The 20,027-nt window shown below is 41.8% G+C and overlaps 2 protein-coding genes across 3 annotated transcripts in view; one reads left to right on the top strand and one right to left on the bottom strand.

The window, feature by feature from the left end:
- Nucleotides 1–1,030: 1,030 nt before the first annotated feature.
- On the bottom strand, nucleotides 1,031–16,116 carry mepceb (methylphosphate capping enzyme b). 2 transcript variants are annotated; one of them, XR_012398827.1, is made up of 5 exons: nucleotides 15,627–16,116; nucleotides 14,050–15,550; nucleotides 10,030–10,271; nucleotides 6,176–6,361; nucleotides 1,031–1,472 (listed from the first exon to the last, which is right to left on the bottom strand). XR_012398827.1 is itself a non-coding variant. In XM_001921694.7 (5 exons), the coding sequence occupies exons 2-5, from the start codon at nucleotides 15,538–15,540 to the stop codon at nucleotides 1,417–1,419; spliced, it is 1,890 nt and encodes a 629-aa protein (XP_001921729.3). In that variant the 5' UTR covers nucleotides 15,541–15,550; nucleotides 15,627–16,116; the 3' UTR covers nucleotides 1,031–1,416. The 2 variants fall into 2 exon arrangements, 1 of the variants encoding a protein (XP_001921729.3); XM_001921694.7 differs by having other exon boundaries at nucleotides 6,176–6,299; nucleotides 10,053–10,271.
- Nucleotides 16,117–19,408: 3,292 nt separating this feature from the next.
- The window catches only part of zgc:158659, a 42,948-nt gene continuing 42,329 nt past the window's right edge, over nucleotides 19,409–20,027 (top strand). Inside the window, exon 1 of the mRNA XM_009297144.5 lies at nucleotides 19,409–19,491. The gene's annotated coding sequence lies outside the window, so the exon portion shown is untranslated. The remainder of the gene's footprint in view (nucleotides 19,492–20,027) is intronic.

The following is a 20,027-nucleotide window of genomic DNA, read 5'->3' as shown; positions in this document are numbered from 1 at the left end:
AGCGTGAAGTGTTGCTTTTATAGTTTGCTGCAGTGAAGTTTTGTTTTCATTTTCTCTCTGTGAGAGCTCAGCTGGAGTCACGTGTGGATTAACAGTGTACGCGACGCTCCACAACAATAACTTACGTAACTTACGTGTCTAAGGAGGATTATTGTTTACCTGAGAGCTGTTCTCATCTGCAAACGCTGAGATCCGGATTCGCTTGTAGTCTCCTCTTAATAAAGACGCGGCTCTAGTTGCTGGTGATTGTCCTGTCTCTACAGATTTGGTAAGTGAGCGACCAGTGCTCTTTGTTTATTCAGTTTGTTTGTATCGAACTAAGTTAACTATTGCACCGAGTGTAAACATGTTAGCACCACAACCAAACTTTAACCTCGTGTAGGATTTTCACCGCATTTTGTGACCGGAATAACACACACGGCTTTCTGACGCTACCTGCCGTGTGCATCTAAGTTTCCGGGAAATGCAGAGGTTTTTTTCTCTCATTCGCCGTGCGGTATCAAACATTGCATGAAAAATACACGCTTAGAGCAGAACCTCGAATCATATATCTCGTTTGTCGCGAGGGACATGAATGAATTCCCTGAATGAAAGACGTTAAAGTTCACCGTTTAATAATTTGGCAAATAATTCGACTACAGATGTCCATGTAAACACAGTCACTTTCTCCCCTGTGTGTGTGTGTGTGTTTTTTGACTCTGAAAGTCAACGCGCCCAAATAGACACTCCCACACCATCCCTCTTTTCTTCCTCCGACACTCCCCCCTGAACAGAGCTGGACACGCCCACTTTTCTGACTTTTTTCAAAGTAGAGGTGTGAAAACACACTGCTGAAACAAGGGGCTTTTATGGCCCTTTAACACAAATACTGTAATAAATGTACTGTTGATTGCTTGTTTGTTAGTAAATGCACAACCTTACTGTAAAGTGATACTATCAAAATATTCAAATTCACCATCATGTGAACAAACTCCAACAAAACACACTCGCCTTCATAACATCATTAGCAGGAGGAAACCAAACAGAGAGATCAGAAGCACATCAGATTTATTAGCATGTGTCTCAAAAACAACACACATGAACCTCGCTTACTGACGTGTGTGTGTGTGTGTTTCAGAAGAGCGTCACTCAGATCAGTCTGTAAATGACACACACACACACACACACACACACACACTAGCACCTATTTGACCAATCCAATCAGAGTTCAGAAGCAGTCAGTCAAAGGTCAAACGGGTTTGATTCAGTTTAAAAAACAAAAACAGAGCAAACAGGAAGTAGTCCAGCCCTCCTCCGACAGGGCACAGGAAGGAACAAACCTCAGCATACCTTATTCTTACAAATGTATGCGTGTTTGGCTGAAATCAGCAGATCATGAAGAGGATTTAAAAACAATCCCGTTGCTTTTCCTGAAAGTCACTTCCTGCTGGAGGCGGGGCTTTTGTGGAACAGGTAAACAGACCTCTGGAGACCTGAGGACAAACAAAGCAGAATAAAAACCTCAGTGTGAAGTGGAAACTGGAGGAGCGCATGAACAACTGTACAGGTATAAGGAAATATAGCTAGATATGTTTATACAACAGTTCTGTCTGGTCCTCGAATCTGATTGGCTGATAGCAGTGCAATATTCTGCAATATCAGCACTCGTACAGCCTTTTCATCACCCGTGTATCACTCCGCCCACATGGACTGACCGCAGATGAATAAACTCACTAGATTTTGACAAATATTGCAGCTGTTGGAGAACGTCATGTACTCTTGAGACCTTTTAGCTGAGAATGTAGCTGGTTTAGACTGACACTATGCAGGATAGAGCCTATTTGAAATATGTATAATTTCGGAGATTCAGCGCATCAGCGGCCATTAGCCTATCACTGAGCAGAGCAAAGATGGTTGCACCACAAGATGGTGACAGAAGCCCTTTTTACACAGTGATACCGGTAAATATCCAGCAAATATCCTGAATGACTTTACCGTTAAATTCAAGAAAGTGCTGTTCACACAGGAGAGGATGTTCTGGAATTTTTCCGGAAAAGACCACTCATACATCCATGTGATGGTTGGCGGGGATGCCGCCTATGTCATTTTAAAATTGTGTTTACAGGGCACCTATGGTGAAAAATCTACTTTTCTAGCTGTTTGGACAGACATGTGTGTAAGTATACTGTATAGACATGTCATATTGGGCTGATATATACACACACACTCCTTTTTTTCTCTCTTCAATTTAACAACAAAAAAACGGTGGACCAATTGGAGCGGTTTTCAGACCGACTGCAACTTTATGTAGGAGAGCAGTGCCCCCGCCCACCAATATTGATTGACAGCCTTGCATCACGATCATATCCTCAGTTTCTTGTTGCACGTCCGCCATTTTCAGCGTGTGAGTCAAAGCGATATCATTAAAGGAACACCCTTGCTCTTTTTTTTTTTGATGAAAGGCTAATTGGGCTCAACACAAGATCAATATTCTCCACATTATCGCTGTAATCGGATTTATTGCATGTACCTTTTGCGTGGCGCAGCGCCGTGCATTTCGTAGTTCTGGGCGTGGGTTAATGTCGAGGTGCACGCGGCAAAGCTTCGAGTCAGCAGCTCGGTGCGGCGTGGGTTTCTGTCGCGGTGCACGCAGCGGAGCTAACTGTGTTTGTAACATTCCTAATGTTCATTAGCACAAAGGCTAGATATTAACGGGGACTTGGAGAAAAACTGTTTATGCACAATAGGTTCTATACACAGTTAGAGTTTTAAAGCCACCGATAACCTTCCGGTGATAGCGTAATGTGAGTATTTTCAATTTCACAAGGTTGTTTTTACAGCATTGATGTTGTAATGTGATTACAATACATTCAGTTGAATAGACTTAAGCATTCATTTAGTTGTTCAAGCGTAAAAATAAATGAACGATGTTTTAACGACTAATATAACCACTATCCTAAATCGGATACGCGGGTCGCCGGATGTGCGGTATGCACATCAATATAGCAGCATTTTTATGACACTGTATGACAATAGTTATTTGTGGTGGCGCAGTAGGTAGTGCTGTCTCACAGCAAGAAGGTCGCCGATTAGAGCCTCAGCTGGGTCAGTTGGCGTTTCTGTGTGGAGTTTGCATGTTCTCCCCACGTTCGCGGGGGTTTCCACTGGGTGCTCTGGTTTTCCCCACAGTCCAAAGACATGCGGTACAGGTGAATTGGGTAGGCTAAAAATTGTCTGTAGTGTGTGAATGAGTGTGTATGGGTTTCCCAGTGATGGGTTGCAGCTGGAAGGGCATCCGCTGCTTAAAACATATGCTGGATAAGTTGGTGGTGCATTCCACTGTGATGACTCCAGATTAATAGGGACTAAGCCGACAAGAAAATGAATGAATGAATGTATAACAATAATGAATATTTTTACACTAGTGTGATGGTTGGGTTTAGAGTTAGGGTGGGGCTGGGCTTTAAAAAATACAATTTATTGGGTAATTTAATAGATAGCATAAATAATACTCAATACAACTACTGTTTTTACGTTACTGTGACAGTTGGATTTAGGGTTGGGGTTGACGTTAATAAAACACAACAAATGTGAAATTTAATAAATAATATGAATAATTCTTGTTAACTTTCGGACGCAACTGTATCCGATCTAGCAACAACCAAAATACCGGGGTAAGGCTGCGTTCACACCAGACGCGGAACGCGCGTCAAGCGCGAGTGATTTACATGTTAAGTCAATGCAAACGCGCGAATAGACATCCTGCGGCGCGTTACGCGCGAATGGTGCGGCGCGAATGCGCGGTGTGCATGGAAAGCGTTTTGCGCGTTTCTCTCTAGTTCGCGCGAATTACCCGAGTTCAAAAATCTGAACTTCAGCTGTCATTCGTGCTGCGTTAATCAATCAGGAGCTTGCTCTTGTGGGGACGTGATTATGACGTATCGCCTGTTGTCGCTGTCCCAGGGGAAATCCCCCAGCAGACACCGACAACAAGTTCATCAAACTGGGCTGGGCTCAGTCAGAAGCACCGCTGAAAACCTCCATCAGCCAGGTTCAGTTTCTGGAGGAGTCTATGAGCTTAAAGAGCTGAATGCTCCCCTGAAAGGATGTAGTGGACTCAGACACGGCCCTAAACGTATCAACGCTGTTTATCATCCTTCATAAAGCACATAAACACTGTTATTTTCTTCATAAAATCCATGTTAGCCATTTAGCTATGAAGCTAGAGTCATGCCCATCACGCGAATTCGCATCTGTTCTGAAGTGAATTTGACACGCGAATGAAGCGAGTAAACTCAAATGTTCACGCGGCTATTTACGCGCGAATAGCGCGATTTATCCGCGCGTTTCACGTCTGGTGTGAACACAGCATAAAACAAACTGTCATGTTTTAAAGACATGGCGGGGGGAAATGGACCTTATTGCAGTGCTTCTTGTCCGATCTGAAACCCACTTCATATCGTATATCTAACAGGCAGTGATTTGAATAAATCAGACCTTAAACATGACAATTTTGAAATGGAATGACGTCATCGGAAGCCACTGGGCTGCCTGGCTGAAAATTAAAAGTCCGTGTGCACATGGCTCACTTACCTAACACGCAGATGTTTTGCATTAGAATTTGTGAATTTGTGTAAATTGTTAAATAGGATAATCTGTAAAACATTTAAAAAATATATAATTTTTGTCATTGGTCTTTAATCTTTAAAATTACTTTTACAAATTAAAACAACTAATTGGAGATTTACATCGTCTTTTCCATTTTGAGAAATAGTTACTCTTTACTTTTTACTCATGAGTACGCTTTTAATTAGTTATTTTTTACTTTTACTTGAGTAGATTTATAGACATGTAACTTTACTTTTACTTGAGTACAAGATTTTATTACTCTTTCCACCTCTGCTCTTTATAATGATAGAACAAACTGTGGTTATGTTTATATGAAATTACAATATATTGTTTATTCCTCTGCATTTTAAGTTGTAAACTATAAAATCATGCGTCTTCTCACGGTTTGTGTCTGATTTTGTGAGCTAACTGACAACAGTGGTTTGCTCCCCTTTCTCCCCTGCTTGCTCCCCTGCACACCCACTCCTCCCTCTGCTCGCAGCGCTCCACGCTCATCATGGAGCATTTTTTAAAATGGTAGACTTGAACTGGAAGAGGGGGGGTTTCATGACCCTTTAATGATTTTTGCCATAAAAGAAAAACGGATCTTCGTAACCCATTTAATGCAATTTTGCCTACCGACTTAAATAAACAAATGCAGCACAATCCTGTTTTGTGCTTAAAGGTCAAAGAGAAAATGCAGCATCAAAAAAGTATGATTTTATTGACCTTAAATTAGTATAAAAAAACTAAAAACACACAAACTGAATTGATCTCTTATTAAAGCCCTGCAGAAACCAACATTTTTACTTCTGAACAGTTTGACGTGCCTATTATTAGTCCCAGATGACATGCTTGATCTCTGTGCAGAAGCTCAGCATCACGGCAGACTCATCAAGAGGAAACGAAACGCTGATCTCAGATTTTCCAGAGTCTTTCAATATTGTTTACACACATCTACACTTCTTCATTTGCAGGAGTTCAGGGCTCAGTGTTACTGATTTTAACGACTGGTTCAGTCAAGCCAGTTACTCTTGGCCTGTATTCACAAAACAACCCAACCCTTGTGTTCAGATTTACTATCCATTATAATGACATTTTAGAGGCGGCTGGAGGGCTATCACAGGATGGTGAATAATTTGGACTTCACCAGTAGCTATTATTTGGTCAAGTTGGCTCCAAGCAGTCTATTAAACTCTGAAAACTGGACTGACACAGTTTCAATTTACTGGGATCTTCTATGTGAAGCTGCTTTGACACAATCTACATTGTAAAAGCGCTATAGCAGTAGTCACCAAACTTGTTCCTGGAGGGCCGGTATCCTGCAGATTTTAGCTCCAACTCTAATCAAACACACCTGAACCAGCTAATCAAGGTCTTACTAGGTATACTTGAAACATCCAGGCAGGTGTGTTGAGGCAAGTTGGAGCTAAACCCTGCAGGGACACCGGCCCTCCAGGACCGAGATTGGTGACCCCTGCACTATAGAAATAAAGGTGACTAGAATTAAAGTAGGTCTATCGAACCTTGCAATTTACAAAATAAGCACTGGATGTATTGTTGTATGAATATTGCGTATGTGTCGTACCTTTAGGGCTGGCGCGGGGCGTCCCGATGAGCTCATAACTGCTGAAACCCACCTCTGCCATCAGGAAGGAGCTGAACTTATCCGGCTTCAGTCGAATACTGCTGTAGTTCCTGCGTGTAACGTCCTGAAAACACAACAACACACCAAACGCCATCAATCAGAGAACATCCACCACATTTACCAGATCTAAGGTCTCGATTACGGATTTCAAGGTAAACCACAGTAAATCCTCTGATGGTTAATTCAGGGCCAGAAATGAACCTTTTCTCTTGGTAGCACCACTGCTCCTAACTTCCAAAATGTAGGCGCACCAGACAAAATTTAGTCGCACCCACCAGAAGTGATGAGCACTGTTACTACACGCTTTATATGAACAGATGCTATTATGTATTAGCACTCTAATCACAACTTACAAATAAACACAACCTGCATGCGCTCACCAGCCCTGCACGCCCTGCTTGACGTGAATGAGATGAACTGAATTAACAATAACTGTGCTGTTCTCACGGGTGCTGTCTGATATTGAACAGATGATATTGACATAGAGCTTATTATTTGCATACCTCATCTTAATATATAACGGTCTTTTCATGATCTGCAATATTGGTTTCATCAGTGAATGCATGCTCTTTAGCGATGGCGAATGCAGTGTCAGTCGCACGATTGATGATTAAATGAAGGATTAAATAACGTTAGAGCATCTCGTGCTTAATGTGTAGACTCAGTGGCAAACACTGTTACCTGAAAACTCCCTCACACTGGCTATATGGTGAATGCTTTAGTCATTTTCACAGCCGACTTTAAACACTGGAAGTATTTTATGCACTCTTAGAAAAGTGTAAATGCTGTATTGACATTCAGTACATGATCACTGATCAGATGTGTCATTATTAGTAACTTTAGGTGGTTTCTAAAACTAATTCTGCCAGTGTTGTTTTCATTCTCTCTAATCCAGACCTTTACATTTTCTAGCTGTGGCACCCTGTCATTGGAGTGATTGACAGCTGATGTTAACCAATCCATTCGCATTCTGTTCTAGCGCAGTGGGCCAATAAGAAGAGCTTAAAGGCGGGGCAAGCATTGCAGGCTTTGTTTACTGCAGCAAGTTGACATGTAAACTGTTTTAAACCATTCCTGAGCACTATGTTTGGTGTTTTTAGGTGTAAAGATGCTTAATGCGTGAATGCCTCCTAAATCCGCACATGTGCTGAACATTTTGCTGTGAAAACTAGTTGCACGACATCAATTTTATGCAGTCGCACAAATGCTCCCAATTATATTTTGAGGTCGCATGGATAAATTTAGGGTGCATATGCGACCAAAACAGTCGCAATTTCAAGCCTTTTTAATATTACGGTTTCTAATTTTCATTCATTCATTCATTCATTTTCTTGTCGGCTTAGTCCCTTTAATATTCCGGGGTCGCCACAGCGGATTGAACCGCCAACTTATCCAGCAAGTTTTTTTTTACGCAGTGGATGCCCTTCCAGCCGCAAAACATCCACACACACAATTACACACACACTCATACATTACGGACAATTTAGCCTACCCAATTCACCTGTACCGCATGTGTTTGGACTCTGGGGGAAACCGGAGCACCCGGCGGAAACCTATGCAAAGGCAGGGAGAACATTCAAACTCCACACAGAAACGCCAACTGAGCCGAGGTTCGAACCAGCGACCTTTTTGCTGTGAGGCGACAGCACTACCTACTGCGCCACTGCCTCGCCTCTAATTTTCATTATTACTAAAATAATTGAGAAACAGCCCTCATTAACTGAAATGGCCTCGTTCATTCGTCACAGTTGAAATGCAGTTTAGTTTAGTTCAGTGTAATAATGTAAAAGGCAATGCTGAAAGACTGAAGAGCAACTCCAGTGCACGGCTTTAACCCTTTCACGTGTGAGTTTTCAATGCTCCAGCTGACTCTCCTACATGAGTGTTCTCCAGCCTCCGATGCCTAGACTGCAACTCTTCACAAGATGTTTGGCCAGAGGAGAAATGGTTGTGCATTCACTTTCGTCAGTTGCTGAAGTTTGCTCCTCGCCACTGGCTTGTTTGGTTTGGGACTTACAGAGCTGTGCATCGATGAACTTAAAAAGTCCAGTGTGGAAAATCAAACCACACTGAACTGAACTAAACTGAACTTCAACTCTGAAAACTGAACTAATACGTTTCAATCTACTAGAACTTCAGTGTTCAGCTGCTGTGACAGAATCTACATTATAAAAGTGCTCTGGAAATGAATTGAATTTGTATATATCGTATTTTGCTTCTTTTTGGCCTTTTCTGTAAACATTGACAAAAGTTCAAATTATATTGTGAAATTTCTGATCCTCAAATATGTGATAGAACATACATTTCGTCTTTTAAACAGCTTAATGATACTCATATTACTTGTTATATGATGGGAAATGGGCGACGTCGTTGTTACTGTAAAAGATGCAGCGACAATTGGAAGTTAACCAAGTTTTCATATTACTTATAAAATACAATTCCTGTGTAATTTTAGCATCTACCTCTACCTCAACCCTAAACCCAACCCTTACTGTAATGTAAAAACGGTATTTGTTGTAGTGTCACAAAAATGATGCTATACTGAAGTGAGTATCCTCATCTGTATCGCATCTAGACTTCACACTCTCCTGCAGCACGGTAAAGTCTAAATAGGATACAGCTGAGGATACTTCTCATTAACTTCTGATTGCAGCTGTATCCCCTCAAGCAAAAACCACAGGAGAGATCCGAGCTGCTGGATTTAAGTCATGTTTATCCATAATTTTCTTCTGAAATTCATGAAGGTAAGCAACTGTTTATCTGGGAATAGAGAAAATATTCTAGTAACATAAACAGTGTGTATCTTACTTGAAAAAAGCACAGTTATATTGAAAAATAATTATTATTGCCATCTTCATAGACATCAGCATATATTTTACAAATAGTAAATGGTAAGTTTTGCTTGTAGTCATGTGTATTTGAATGTCTGACAGCACGAAAAAATTGTTATCTGACAAGTGCTGCGCACCTCTTGCTGTGCCTCAGCATGCGCCGTCAGATTAGAATTTTAGCAGTTGATGACGAGCGCTCTGAACATTCTAATCACACCAGTGTGATCATATGCTTCAGGGACCAGTCAAGGCTGATCACACCAGTGTGACCATACGCTTCAGGGACCAGTCAAGGCTGATCACGCCGGTGTGATCGTACGATTTAGGGACCAGTCAAGGCTGATCACACCAGTGTGATCATATGCTTCAGGGACCAGTCAAGGCTGATCACACCAGTGTGATCATACGCTTCAGGGACCAGTCAAGGCTGATCACACCGGTGTGATCGTACGGTTCAGGGACCAGTCAAGGCTGATCACACCAGTGTGATCATGCGCTTCAGGGACCAGTCAAGGCTGATCACACCGGTGTGATCGTACGGTTCAGGGACCAGTCAAGGCTGATCACACCGGTGTGATCGTACGGTTCAGGGACCAGTCAAGGCTGATCACACCAGTGTGATCATGCGCTTCAGGGACCAGTCAAGGCTGATCATGCTGGTGTGATCGTACGGTTCAGGGACCAGTCAAAGCTGATCACACCAGTGTGATCGTACACTTCAAAAACCAGCCAAGGGCGATCATACATATGAAACGGTTAAAGTGCTCTAGTGTCTGTGTAACTGTGTTTGCACTCGGTAAACCGCAGTGAACTGATGACCATCACAGCCAATGACAATCATTTCTGTTGAGCAAGTGAACACAATGGCCTATAAGCGGTGTTTAAGAACAGGCTCAACAGCACTTACATGATAGCAGGAAATGGACGTTTTTAAAATTTATCAAATTCAATACTTTTGACAACACTAGCTTGTGTGTGTGCGTTACCGTCAGTCTCTTGTGGCGGCTGTATGAGCTCCAGGGCTGCGGTTCGAGGATCAGCACTCCTCCAGGTAACAGGTGTCTGTAGATCCGCCCAAACAGCCTCTGAATTCCAGCGTCGCCGTAGTTCAGGTGAACCCACTTGGTCAAACTCAGACACAGAATGACATCATACTCCGCGCTCTGTGACACCACTGCCGCATCACTGTCCGGCACATAATCGCCCTGCAGGACATCCCACAAACACACACACACGTTTATAATGGACTGCACAATATTGGAAACGTCTGACATTACGATATTTTGTTTTATATATTGCAATATGAATATAATTACACCAGATGATTTTAGTAGCTCTTTTTAGAAGGATTTCATTTATTTATACTGGTATGAGTCTTCTTCTGTGCAGTGCATTTGCATATATATTATAATAACTATGGCAGCACGGTGGCTCAGTGGTTAGCACTGTGGCCTACCAGCAAGAAGGTCTCTGGTTCGAGCCTCGGCTAGCTCAGTTGATATTTCTGTGTGGAGTTCGCATGTTCTCCCCGTGTTAGAATGGGTTTCCTTTAGGAGCTCCGGTTTCCCCCACAAGTCCAAACACATGCGCTATAGGGGAACTGATGAACTAAATTGGAAATAGTGTATGTGAGTGTGTGTGAATGAGGGTGTATAGGTGTTTTCCAGTAATGGGTTGCAGCTGGAAGGGCATCAGCTGTGTAAAACATGATGGAATAGTTGACGGGTCATTCTGCTGTGGTGACTGCTGATAAATAAGGGACTAAGTCAAAAGAAAACGAATGAATTAGTTATAATAAATTACAAGTATATAAACATGGCATTCGTGGTTTTCTTGGGAGTCTAACACAAGTCTAGCACAGAAATTAAACAATCCAACCTAAAATAACAGGGTCATAATTGTATAAAGGAATTTTTAAAGATAAAAACTTTGTGTTTTAATCTTTAATAAATAATGTAATCCTGTGATGTGACTATTGCGCATATGCACGATCGATGCTCAAACAGATATATTGTTCAGCCATGGCCCCCATGAATCTCTGTGCATTCGGGTTTAAAGGGAAACTCAGTTCAACCCAAAATTAAAATTCTGTCATCTTTTCCTCATCCTCCACTTATTCCAAACCTGTTTGTGTTTCTTTCTTCTGTTGAACACACATGAAGATACACTGAAGAATGCTGCGAAAAAAGAACAGCTATTGACTTGTACAGTTTTTTTTGTTCCTTCTATGGATGTCAATGGCTCCTTTTCCCCCCCATCGTTCTTCACAATACCTTTATTTGAGTTCAACAGATGAAAATCAAACTGGTTTAGAAGAAAGAAATGTGCGTTATAAAAAAATAGTAATAAAATAGTGTGAGTAAATGAGGAAATTTGCTGTTTTGGGTGGTGTCCCTTTAAGTCCCCACCAGGATATAAAAACATGAAAAAACACACACTCACAGGGGCATGTCAAAACCTGACACTAAAGGAAGGTGTGGCTGAACACACACACACACACACACAACTCTGTCTGCATGACTAGAAATACTCAAGATAGGAAGCCTTGTTTTGCAGGGAGCATGAACAGTATAAATAATGGATACCAGAGGGTCCAAAATACATGAAAACATGAATAAATTAATATTAATAATAATTAAAAATATATAAATAAAGAAAAATAAATATGAATAAAAATAAATAAAATTATATATATATTTTATATAATTGTAAAAATAAAATATATTATAAAAATAAAAAAAAAATAACATTTAAATAAATATAAATTTTTATATTTATAAATTATTAAAAATGTTAAATGTTATTTTTTATTTATTTTTAATTGAAAGAAAGAAAGAAAGAAAGAAAGAAAGTGTTAGCATGAATCTGAAACAGGCTTAAAGTCTGCTTAAAGCGGATGTTTCACTTCCTACAAACTTCAGTGTTGTGACTTCTCTGGCTACTGAAGTGTACTATTCAGAAAGGGCGGGGTTTACATTGGAGGGGCGTAGCTATGAATGTTCTGGCCAATCAGTCAGACTGACATCAAAAGAAGGTGGAGATTCCAGAGCGGAAGCACATCCTCAGATTCTGATCAAAGATGAACGACTCTAACAGTCCAGTTGAATGTCCTGACATATTTAATTTCATTTAATTTCTGTAATTATTTTAATTTGAACAAACTATTTGATGGTTTTAGCTTTAGTTTTAATAAACATTTATCACTAGTTTATGGTAAGTGAGATTTAAACACACAGACTGAGAAATGCTGCTTATTCAAATGCAAATTTTCAATCCAAAAATTCAAAGAACAAACGGATTTTTCATTTTTTATAAAGCTACACAGAAATATTTTATATTTAATATAAATTTATAAAAAAACTTAAATATTAAATAAGTTAATAACATAAAATGTCCTATTATTTTAGAGGTGATTGTGGTAATTGGCTGGCTGGCGGCGTGGCATCACGTGACGCTGCTTCCAGGCCTTCATTAAACTGTATGGGGAGACTCAACACATTGTAATAATAAACGTTGCCCAATATCAGATGTCCAGAAAGAGATTCATTTTTAAAAAATTGTTAAAATATTGGTGTCTGTGATGCAGCATGTCAAGAGACTGTTGTGTACACCACAATTTAATATAAAATTCACTTTAATGTGTGATATGACTAAAATGGTCAGGAACAAATCTTTTCTCTAAGAAATAATTGCAATTATGCAATTAACTGTCCAATTGTCCGCACTGACGCTTAATAGTCTGTTTTCGAGTCCATCCAGAAATGTAATATGTGGCCAAATAATAATAATATAGGGCATGTAAAAAAATTCTAGGAAATATTTTGATCTTATGTGCATAAGTACATTTCTAATAATTGCAAATGAATTTGTAAACTGATATTTTTCCAATATTTTGTAAAAAAAGAGGTGTATATGTTATTTTATATATGTTCATGATATAGACAGATGGGTTGATGGGTTGATGGATGCAGATAGAAATATAGATAAATAGACAGACAGATAGAACTATGATAGATAGACGGATGGATGGATGGATGGGCAGACAAGACGGACGGACGGACGGACAGATATGGATGGATGGATGGATGGATAGATAGATGAATGGATGAATAGATAGATAGATAGATAGATAGATAGATAGATAGATAGATAGATGAATGGATAAATAGATGAATGGATGAATAGAGAGAGATAGATAGATAGATAGATAGATAGATAGATAGATAGATAGATAGATAGATAGATAGATAGATAGATAGATAGATGAATGGATGAATAGATAGATAGATAGATAGATAGATAGATAGATAGATAGATGAATAGAGTTAGATAGATAGATAGATAGATAGATAGATAGATAGATGAATGGATGAATAGATAGATAGATGAATAGATAGATAGATGAATGGATGAATAGATAGATAGATGAATAGATAGATAGATGAATGGATGGATGGATAGATAGATAAATAGATGAATGGATGAATAGATAGATAGATAGATAGATAGATAGATAGATAGATAGATAGATAGATAGATAGATAGATAGATAGATAGATAAATGGATGAATAGATAGATAGATGAATAGATAGATAGATAGATAGATGAATGGATGGATGGATAGATAGATAAATAGATGAATGGATGAATAGATAGATAAATAGATGAATGGATGAATAGATAGATAGATAGATAGATAGATAGATAGATAGATAGATAGATAGATAGATAGATAGATGAATGGATGAATAGATAGATAGATAGATAGATAGATAGATAGATAGATAGATAGATAGATAGATTCCATATATAGAAATACAGACAGATGTTTGTGTGTGCAAAATCCAAACATTAATTATACATCCAATAACACACACACACACACACACACACACACACACACACACACACACACACACACACACACACACACACACACACACACGTCAGGAAGATCTGCTGCTTCAGCTATGTTAGTGTACCTTCAGGAAGCAGACGTTGCTGGGGAACTGGCCTGGAGACTGATGCATTATGGGAGGAGCGGCGATGGGTCCGCGGCAGCGCATGAAGGAGACAGGAAACCTGGGTAACACCAGCTGCAGGTCCATCAGCGGCACCAGCCCCGTGACCTCTGACCCCTCACCTGCTCCCGCCTGCTGCCTGTCCTGCAGCTCCGACAGGAAATGGCGCAGGTTCTGGCGGGCGGCTTGCACCAGCGCGCCATCAATGTCCAAGCCCAGGATGTGGGCGGGGCTGCAGTGTTTGGCGATGGCAAGGGTCACATGACCCGTGTTACAGCCCACATCTAGAACTTTTTTTCCAGAGAACCATTCGGGATTAAAAAGAGCCAATCGTGGGTCGTCGGTCATCGATGGTGTGCGGTAGCCATAGTAACGGCTGTAGGCTCCATTATGGTATTTGCGCCGCGGCCTGCGCTGCTGTTCATGGCTTCGCTCCGCCCCCAAGGGAGGAGCTCCGCTGGCTCCGCCTATAACTGGAGTGTGAAAGGTTTGAGTGTGTGTGATTAGCCGCTTGGTGGGCGGAGTTGGTGTGATTGACAGGCGAGAGTCCGAGCGACTGACAGTTCGTCTGCGCTTCCGATGTTTGGACGGATGGGGCGCAGAGGCGGACCTAGAGAGTAATTGAGGGGCGGAGCTAGACGCAGAGGGGTGTGACTTACGCCGTGGCAGAATAGGTTGCACCACTTCATCGCGGCAATTAATCGAGGTGTTGAGCTCATACGGACGCGGCGACTCCTCGACAGGCGGAAGAACGGCACTGTTCGCAGCCTCTTCAGGATTAGCTACAGGAAATAATGTCGTTTCATTGGTTTTTGACTTCTCACAATCTGATTGGTCGGCAACGCCTGTGGTCGCTCCAGGATGATGGCGGTTGCGGTGTCTGCGTCTGATCTTCATTGGAGAAACCAACACACCGGCAGCCGAATCTCCGCCCCTGCCGCTTAAATTCAGCGGGTCTGTAATATCTTTCGGGATGAGAATCTCCACCGGGTCTCGGTTTTTAGAGGGGAGTGGCGATGATTTGGGCGTTTCGGCATTAAGCGCTTTACTGACCTCCTCGTCCAATAGGCTGTTGAGGTTTAACGGATCAAATATATTCCCGCCCAGCAGGAAGTTAGTAGGAAGCACAGGATCGCATTCAGAATTGGCGCGGCGTCTTCGCTTACCGAGACTCGGATGTTTGAACGCCACGTTCATACTGTAGCGCCGCTTCTGCGCCAGTTTCTGCGTCTGCACTTCAGTTCGAGTTTGTAGGCCATTTTTAATCTGAAAGGGCCCCTCGGCGGTAACCCCATCCTGTGGGGTCACGTGATTGGCTGCGAGTTCGGTTAGCACAATGTTAGCGGTCACCTCATCTTTAATGGTCTGCAGTGGGGACGGCGGGTGGGCCAGTAAACCTGCTGCCCCACCAGCAATAGGAAGCTCACTTTGCACTGACATCACAGTAGACATCCATCAGCCGCTGGAAACACAGAAACACACCATTCAAGTACAATATACAAGATATAAATGTGTGACGCTTGCAGATGAGTACTTACTTGACTACTCTGAGCCTGCTTTCTGTATTGTTTTATGGGCACTGATGTGCTTGTGACCCACGTGTTACATTTGGCTCATCTAACAGCTCCACGGCGCGTTAATTTAACTAACTCCGCCTATGGGCGGGGCTACCGCGACGCTCATGAATAATGCAACGGAAACGCGACTCTCGAAAGCTCCCCCCCTTTCCGACACAAACGCACACGTCCGTTAACACAGACACACACACACAGTACTGAGCGAGATATTTTCTCCGGCTCTCTCGCGCTGAGAGTAAACACGAACGCCAAAAATCAAACAAAAACAGCGCACACGACACACTATGTACACAGACCCGCGCTCATTAGAGCTACGTAAACACACAGCTGCACTTGACTCGCGCTACTGCAGATATGAAAAACACTTTGCTAAAATGGTGCTGATTAAAAATAGACTTTGATCTGTCGAATGTTCATGAGCGCTTGAACTCGCAGTGCTCCATCTCGCCCTGTGGCACAGCAGACCAGCGCGCTTATATATTCCACCACAGACCAAGCCTGACGGACAGTCGCGTCTGCCAATCAGAAAGCGCGATATACGTTAAGGCCCCTCGAACAACCAATGGCGGAGCTTTAAATGAAGGCATGTGCTCGCAGTCACCGCCCCTCCTCTTTTAATAGGTATCCAGCGGACTGCCTGAATTGACCCGTTAGACACTAAATATTATCGTCAAAATCAGTAAAATATAACAAATTGACGACAAAATGCATTTGTTTATTTAACAAGAGTATGTGTTTGAGCAGAATCCCATAATTCTGCTTTGGAGAACGTTCGGGAACTCGAAACAGGCAGTCGTCACATGTGTAAACAACCCCTGTGAGAGTTCTTCCGCGCTGAATTTACGCTTATAACAACGACTAATGATCGGATAACTAATAAAACATGACTTATGTCATATTAGCATTTTATATCGTATGGAATTAGCGCCTCTGCGAGTTTTAAAGAGACCCTCCCACTCTGCTGCAGGAGGAGGAGACTTCTGGGAGATGTAGTCCTTTTGATCTGAACCTGTTGCCAAAAACAAGAAAATAACAGCATAATATGATTCATTATTTTGATTATTGTGAAAGAAAACCCACTTGAGTCAGTGGATTCAGTGTATGCATTATTAAATCATTATTTTTGTTTGGCAGGACTGGTGTAAATGGCCTAAATTACACACATTTAGCTTATTTACAGACAAGAGAGAAGAAGAGATAGCTAACTAAAGGTATAGAAATATATTACAATAAGAGTGTCATATATGTGACCCTGGAACACAAAACAAGTCATAAGTGTTGAGTTTTAGAAAAATAAGCTGAATAAATAAGCATTCCCCTAGGTATGTCTTTTTTAATGCCAAAATGAACTATTTTTGATAACATATGAATAAATTAAAATGACTATTCTGAAATTTGAAGGTAGATAATGGTATTATACACTGAGAAAATCACCTTTAAAGTTGTCCAAATTAGGGTCTTAGCAATGTATTTTACTATTCAAAAAATGAGTTTTGATATATTTACAATATAGACATGTATAAAACGTCTCGATGTATGATGATGATCACTTATACTAATGATTTTTGGCATAGAATAAAAAATAATTTTGACTAATTCAATGTATTTTTGACTTCTCCCCTACATATACACTCACCGGCCACTTTATTAGGTACACCTGTCCAACTGCTCGTTAACGCAAATTTCTAATCAGCCAATCACAAGGCAGCATGTGCCAACAATGCCTTGTTGATGCCAGAGGAGAATGGCCAGACTGGTTCCAGCTGATAGAAAGGCAACAGTAACTCAAATAAGCACTCGTTACAACCGAGCTCTGCAGAAGAGCATCTCTGAACACACAACACGACCAACCTTGAGGCGGATGGGCTACAGCAGCAGAAGAGCACACCGGGTGCCGCTCCTGTCAGCTAAGAACAGGAAACTGAGGCTACAATTCACACAGACTCACCAAAACTGGACAATAGAAGATTGGAGAAACGTTGCTGCTCTGATAAGTCTCCATTTCTGCTGCCACATTCAGATGATCGGGTCAGAATTTGGCCTCAACAACATGAAAGCATGGATCATCCTGCCTTGTATCAGCGGTTCAGGCTGGTGGTGGTGGTGTAATGGTGTGGGGGAGATTTTCTTGCCACACTTTGGGTTTATTAGTACCAATTGAGCATCAACGCCACAGCCTACCTGAGTATTGCTGCTGACCATGTCCATCCCTTTATGAGCACAGTGTCTCCATCTTCTGATGGCTTCTTCCAGCAGGATAACGCAGCATGTCATAAAGCTCAATCATCTCAGACTGGTTTCTTGAACATGACGATGAGTTCACTGTACTCAAATGGCCTCAACAGTCACCAGAGCTCAATCCAATAGAGCAGCTTTGGGATGTGGTGGAGCGGGAGATTGGTATCAGGGATGTGCAGCTTCACTGTCCTTCATTGTCCTGTGACCCCTCGGGAGGTCCCGACCCCCACTTTGAGAACCATTGAGTTAGATCAACTTGATTATTAGGATCAGCTGTGTTTACATACAATATTATAGTGTGTGTGTGTGTGTGTGTAGTTGAACAATGATATTATAGTGTGTGTGTGTGTGTGTGTGTGTGTGTGTGTGTGTGTGTGTTTGTAGTTGAACACTATTATTGTGTGTGTGTGTGTGTGTGTGTGTGTGTGAGTAGTTGAACACTGTTATTGTGTGTGTGTGCGTGTGTGTGTGTAGTTGAACACTGTTATTGTGTGTGTGTGTGTGTGTGTGTGTGTGTGTGTGTGTGTGAGTAGTTGAACACTGTTATTGTGTGTGTGTGTGTGTGTGCGTGTGTGTGTGTAGTTGAACACTGTTATTGTGTGTGTGTGTGTGTGTGTGAGTAGTTGAACACTGTTATTGTGTGTGTGTGTGTGTGTGTGTGTGTGTGTGTGTGTGTGTGTGTGTGTAGTTGAACACTGTTATTGTGTGTGTGTGTGTGTGTGTGTGTGTGTGAGTAGTTGAACACTGTTATTGTGTGTGTGTGTGTGTGTGTGAGTAGTTGAACACTGTTATTGTGTGTGTGTGTGTGTGTGTGTGTGTGTGTGTGTGTGTGTGTGTAGTTGAACAATGATTTTATAGTGTGTGTGTGGTTGAACACTGTTATAGTGGTTTGTGTGAGTGTAGTAGAACACTTATAGTTAGTGTGTGTGTGTGTGTGTGTGTGTGTGTGTGTGTGTGTGTGTGTGTGTGTGTGCGTGTGTGTGAGTGTGTGTTCAAACAGTGCTGCTTCCTGTTGTTGCACCAGGACACAGATTGAGTGAGTACAGGACACACACACACACACACACACACACACACACACACACACACACACACACACACACACACACACACACACACACTCACACACACACAACAATAAACAGACACACACTAACACACACCCATGTTCGCAGATATGTGAGGATAGAAAACAGGAAATATGAACAATAGACTGGCAAACCCAAACCTGTGTGTGTGTGTGTGTGTGTGTGTGTGTGTGTGTGTGTGTGTGTGTGTGTGTGTGTGTGTGTGTTTTAGTTGTGAAGTTTTCACTGAACTCAAATTCGTGCAAATTCTACAGTTGCGCATTCAGAGCATTTACCGTCAGATTGGGCTGTCTGTGTGTGTGTGTGTGTGTGTGTGTGTGTGTCTGTGTGTGTGTGTGTGTGTGTGTGTGTGTGTGTGTGAGAGGAAGTGATCATTGTTCCAGCAGAAGGAGAGAAAGGCAGATCCTGAGAGCCTCCAGTGGAGTTTGAGTGTGAATCTCACCGGACTGTAATGGACACACACACACGATGATGAAGATGAAGACCCACAGAGACAGCCGGTAAGTCACACACACACACACACACACACACACACACACACGAGCGACTCTACGCTCTATAACGAGACGTTTGGTTAATTACACAACAGCCCGTTAGTGCAGGAGACAATGAGAGATTAGAGGAAAAGAGGTCAGCAGATTTAATCTTCATATAGAAACACAGTCATCTGCTAGATCACATCTGCTGAACACACACACACACACACATACACACACACACAGGTTTGATGATCTGTGTGTCAAATTCAGTTCATCGAAAGCTGATTAGGACAACAATACTGCCACAACAAAACAAAAGGAGGAGATTTTCTATATGGGGTGGCACAGTGGCTCAGTGGTTAGCACTGTGGCCTCAAAGCAAAAAGGTCACTGGTTCGAGTCCGGGCTGGATTAGTTGGCGTTTCTGTGTGGAGTTTGCATGTTCTCCCCGTGTTGGTGTGGGTTTCCTCCAGGTGCTCCGGTTTACCCCAGTCCAAACACATGCACTATAGGGGAATTGATGAACTAAATTGGCCGTAGTGTATGGGTGTTTCCCA

The sequence above is a fragment of the Danio rerio genome, chromosome 23 (assembly GCF_049306965.1).
Source record: "Danio rerio strain Tuebingen ecotype United States chromosome 23, GRCz12tu, whole genome shotgun sequence".
Classification (NCBI taxonomy): domain Eukaryota; kingdom Metazoa; phylum Chordata; class Actinopteri; order Cypriniformes; family Danionidae; genus Danio; species Danio rerio.
The sequence above is the reverse complement of the archived record's forward strand: the minus strand, read 5'-3'. Positions and strand labels throughout refer to the sequence as shown.

What these genes read in the sequence shown, in the direction of transcription:
- mepceb (XM_001921694.7), bottom strand. Translation starts at nt 15,540, where the DNA reads ATGTCTACTGTGATGTCAGTGCAAAGTGAGCTTCCTATTGCTGGTGGG. An exon ending in GCCGCCACAAGAGACTGACG is followed by an intron (nt 6,300 to 10,052) that starts GTAACGCACACA and finishes TTGTGTTTTCAG; the next exon opens with GACGTTACACGCAGGAACTA. An exon ending in GCCCCGCGCCAGCCCTAAAG is followed by an intron (nt 1,473 to 6,175) that starts GTACGACACATA and finishes GTTTGTCCTCAG; the next exon opens with GTCTCCAGAGGTCTGTTTAC.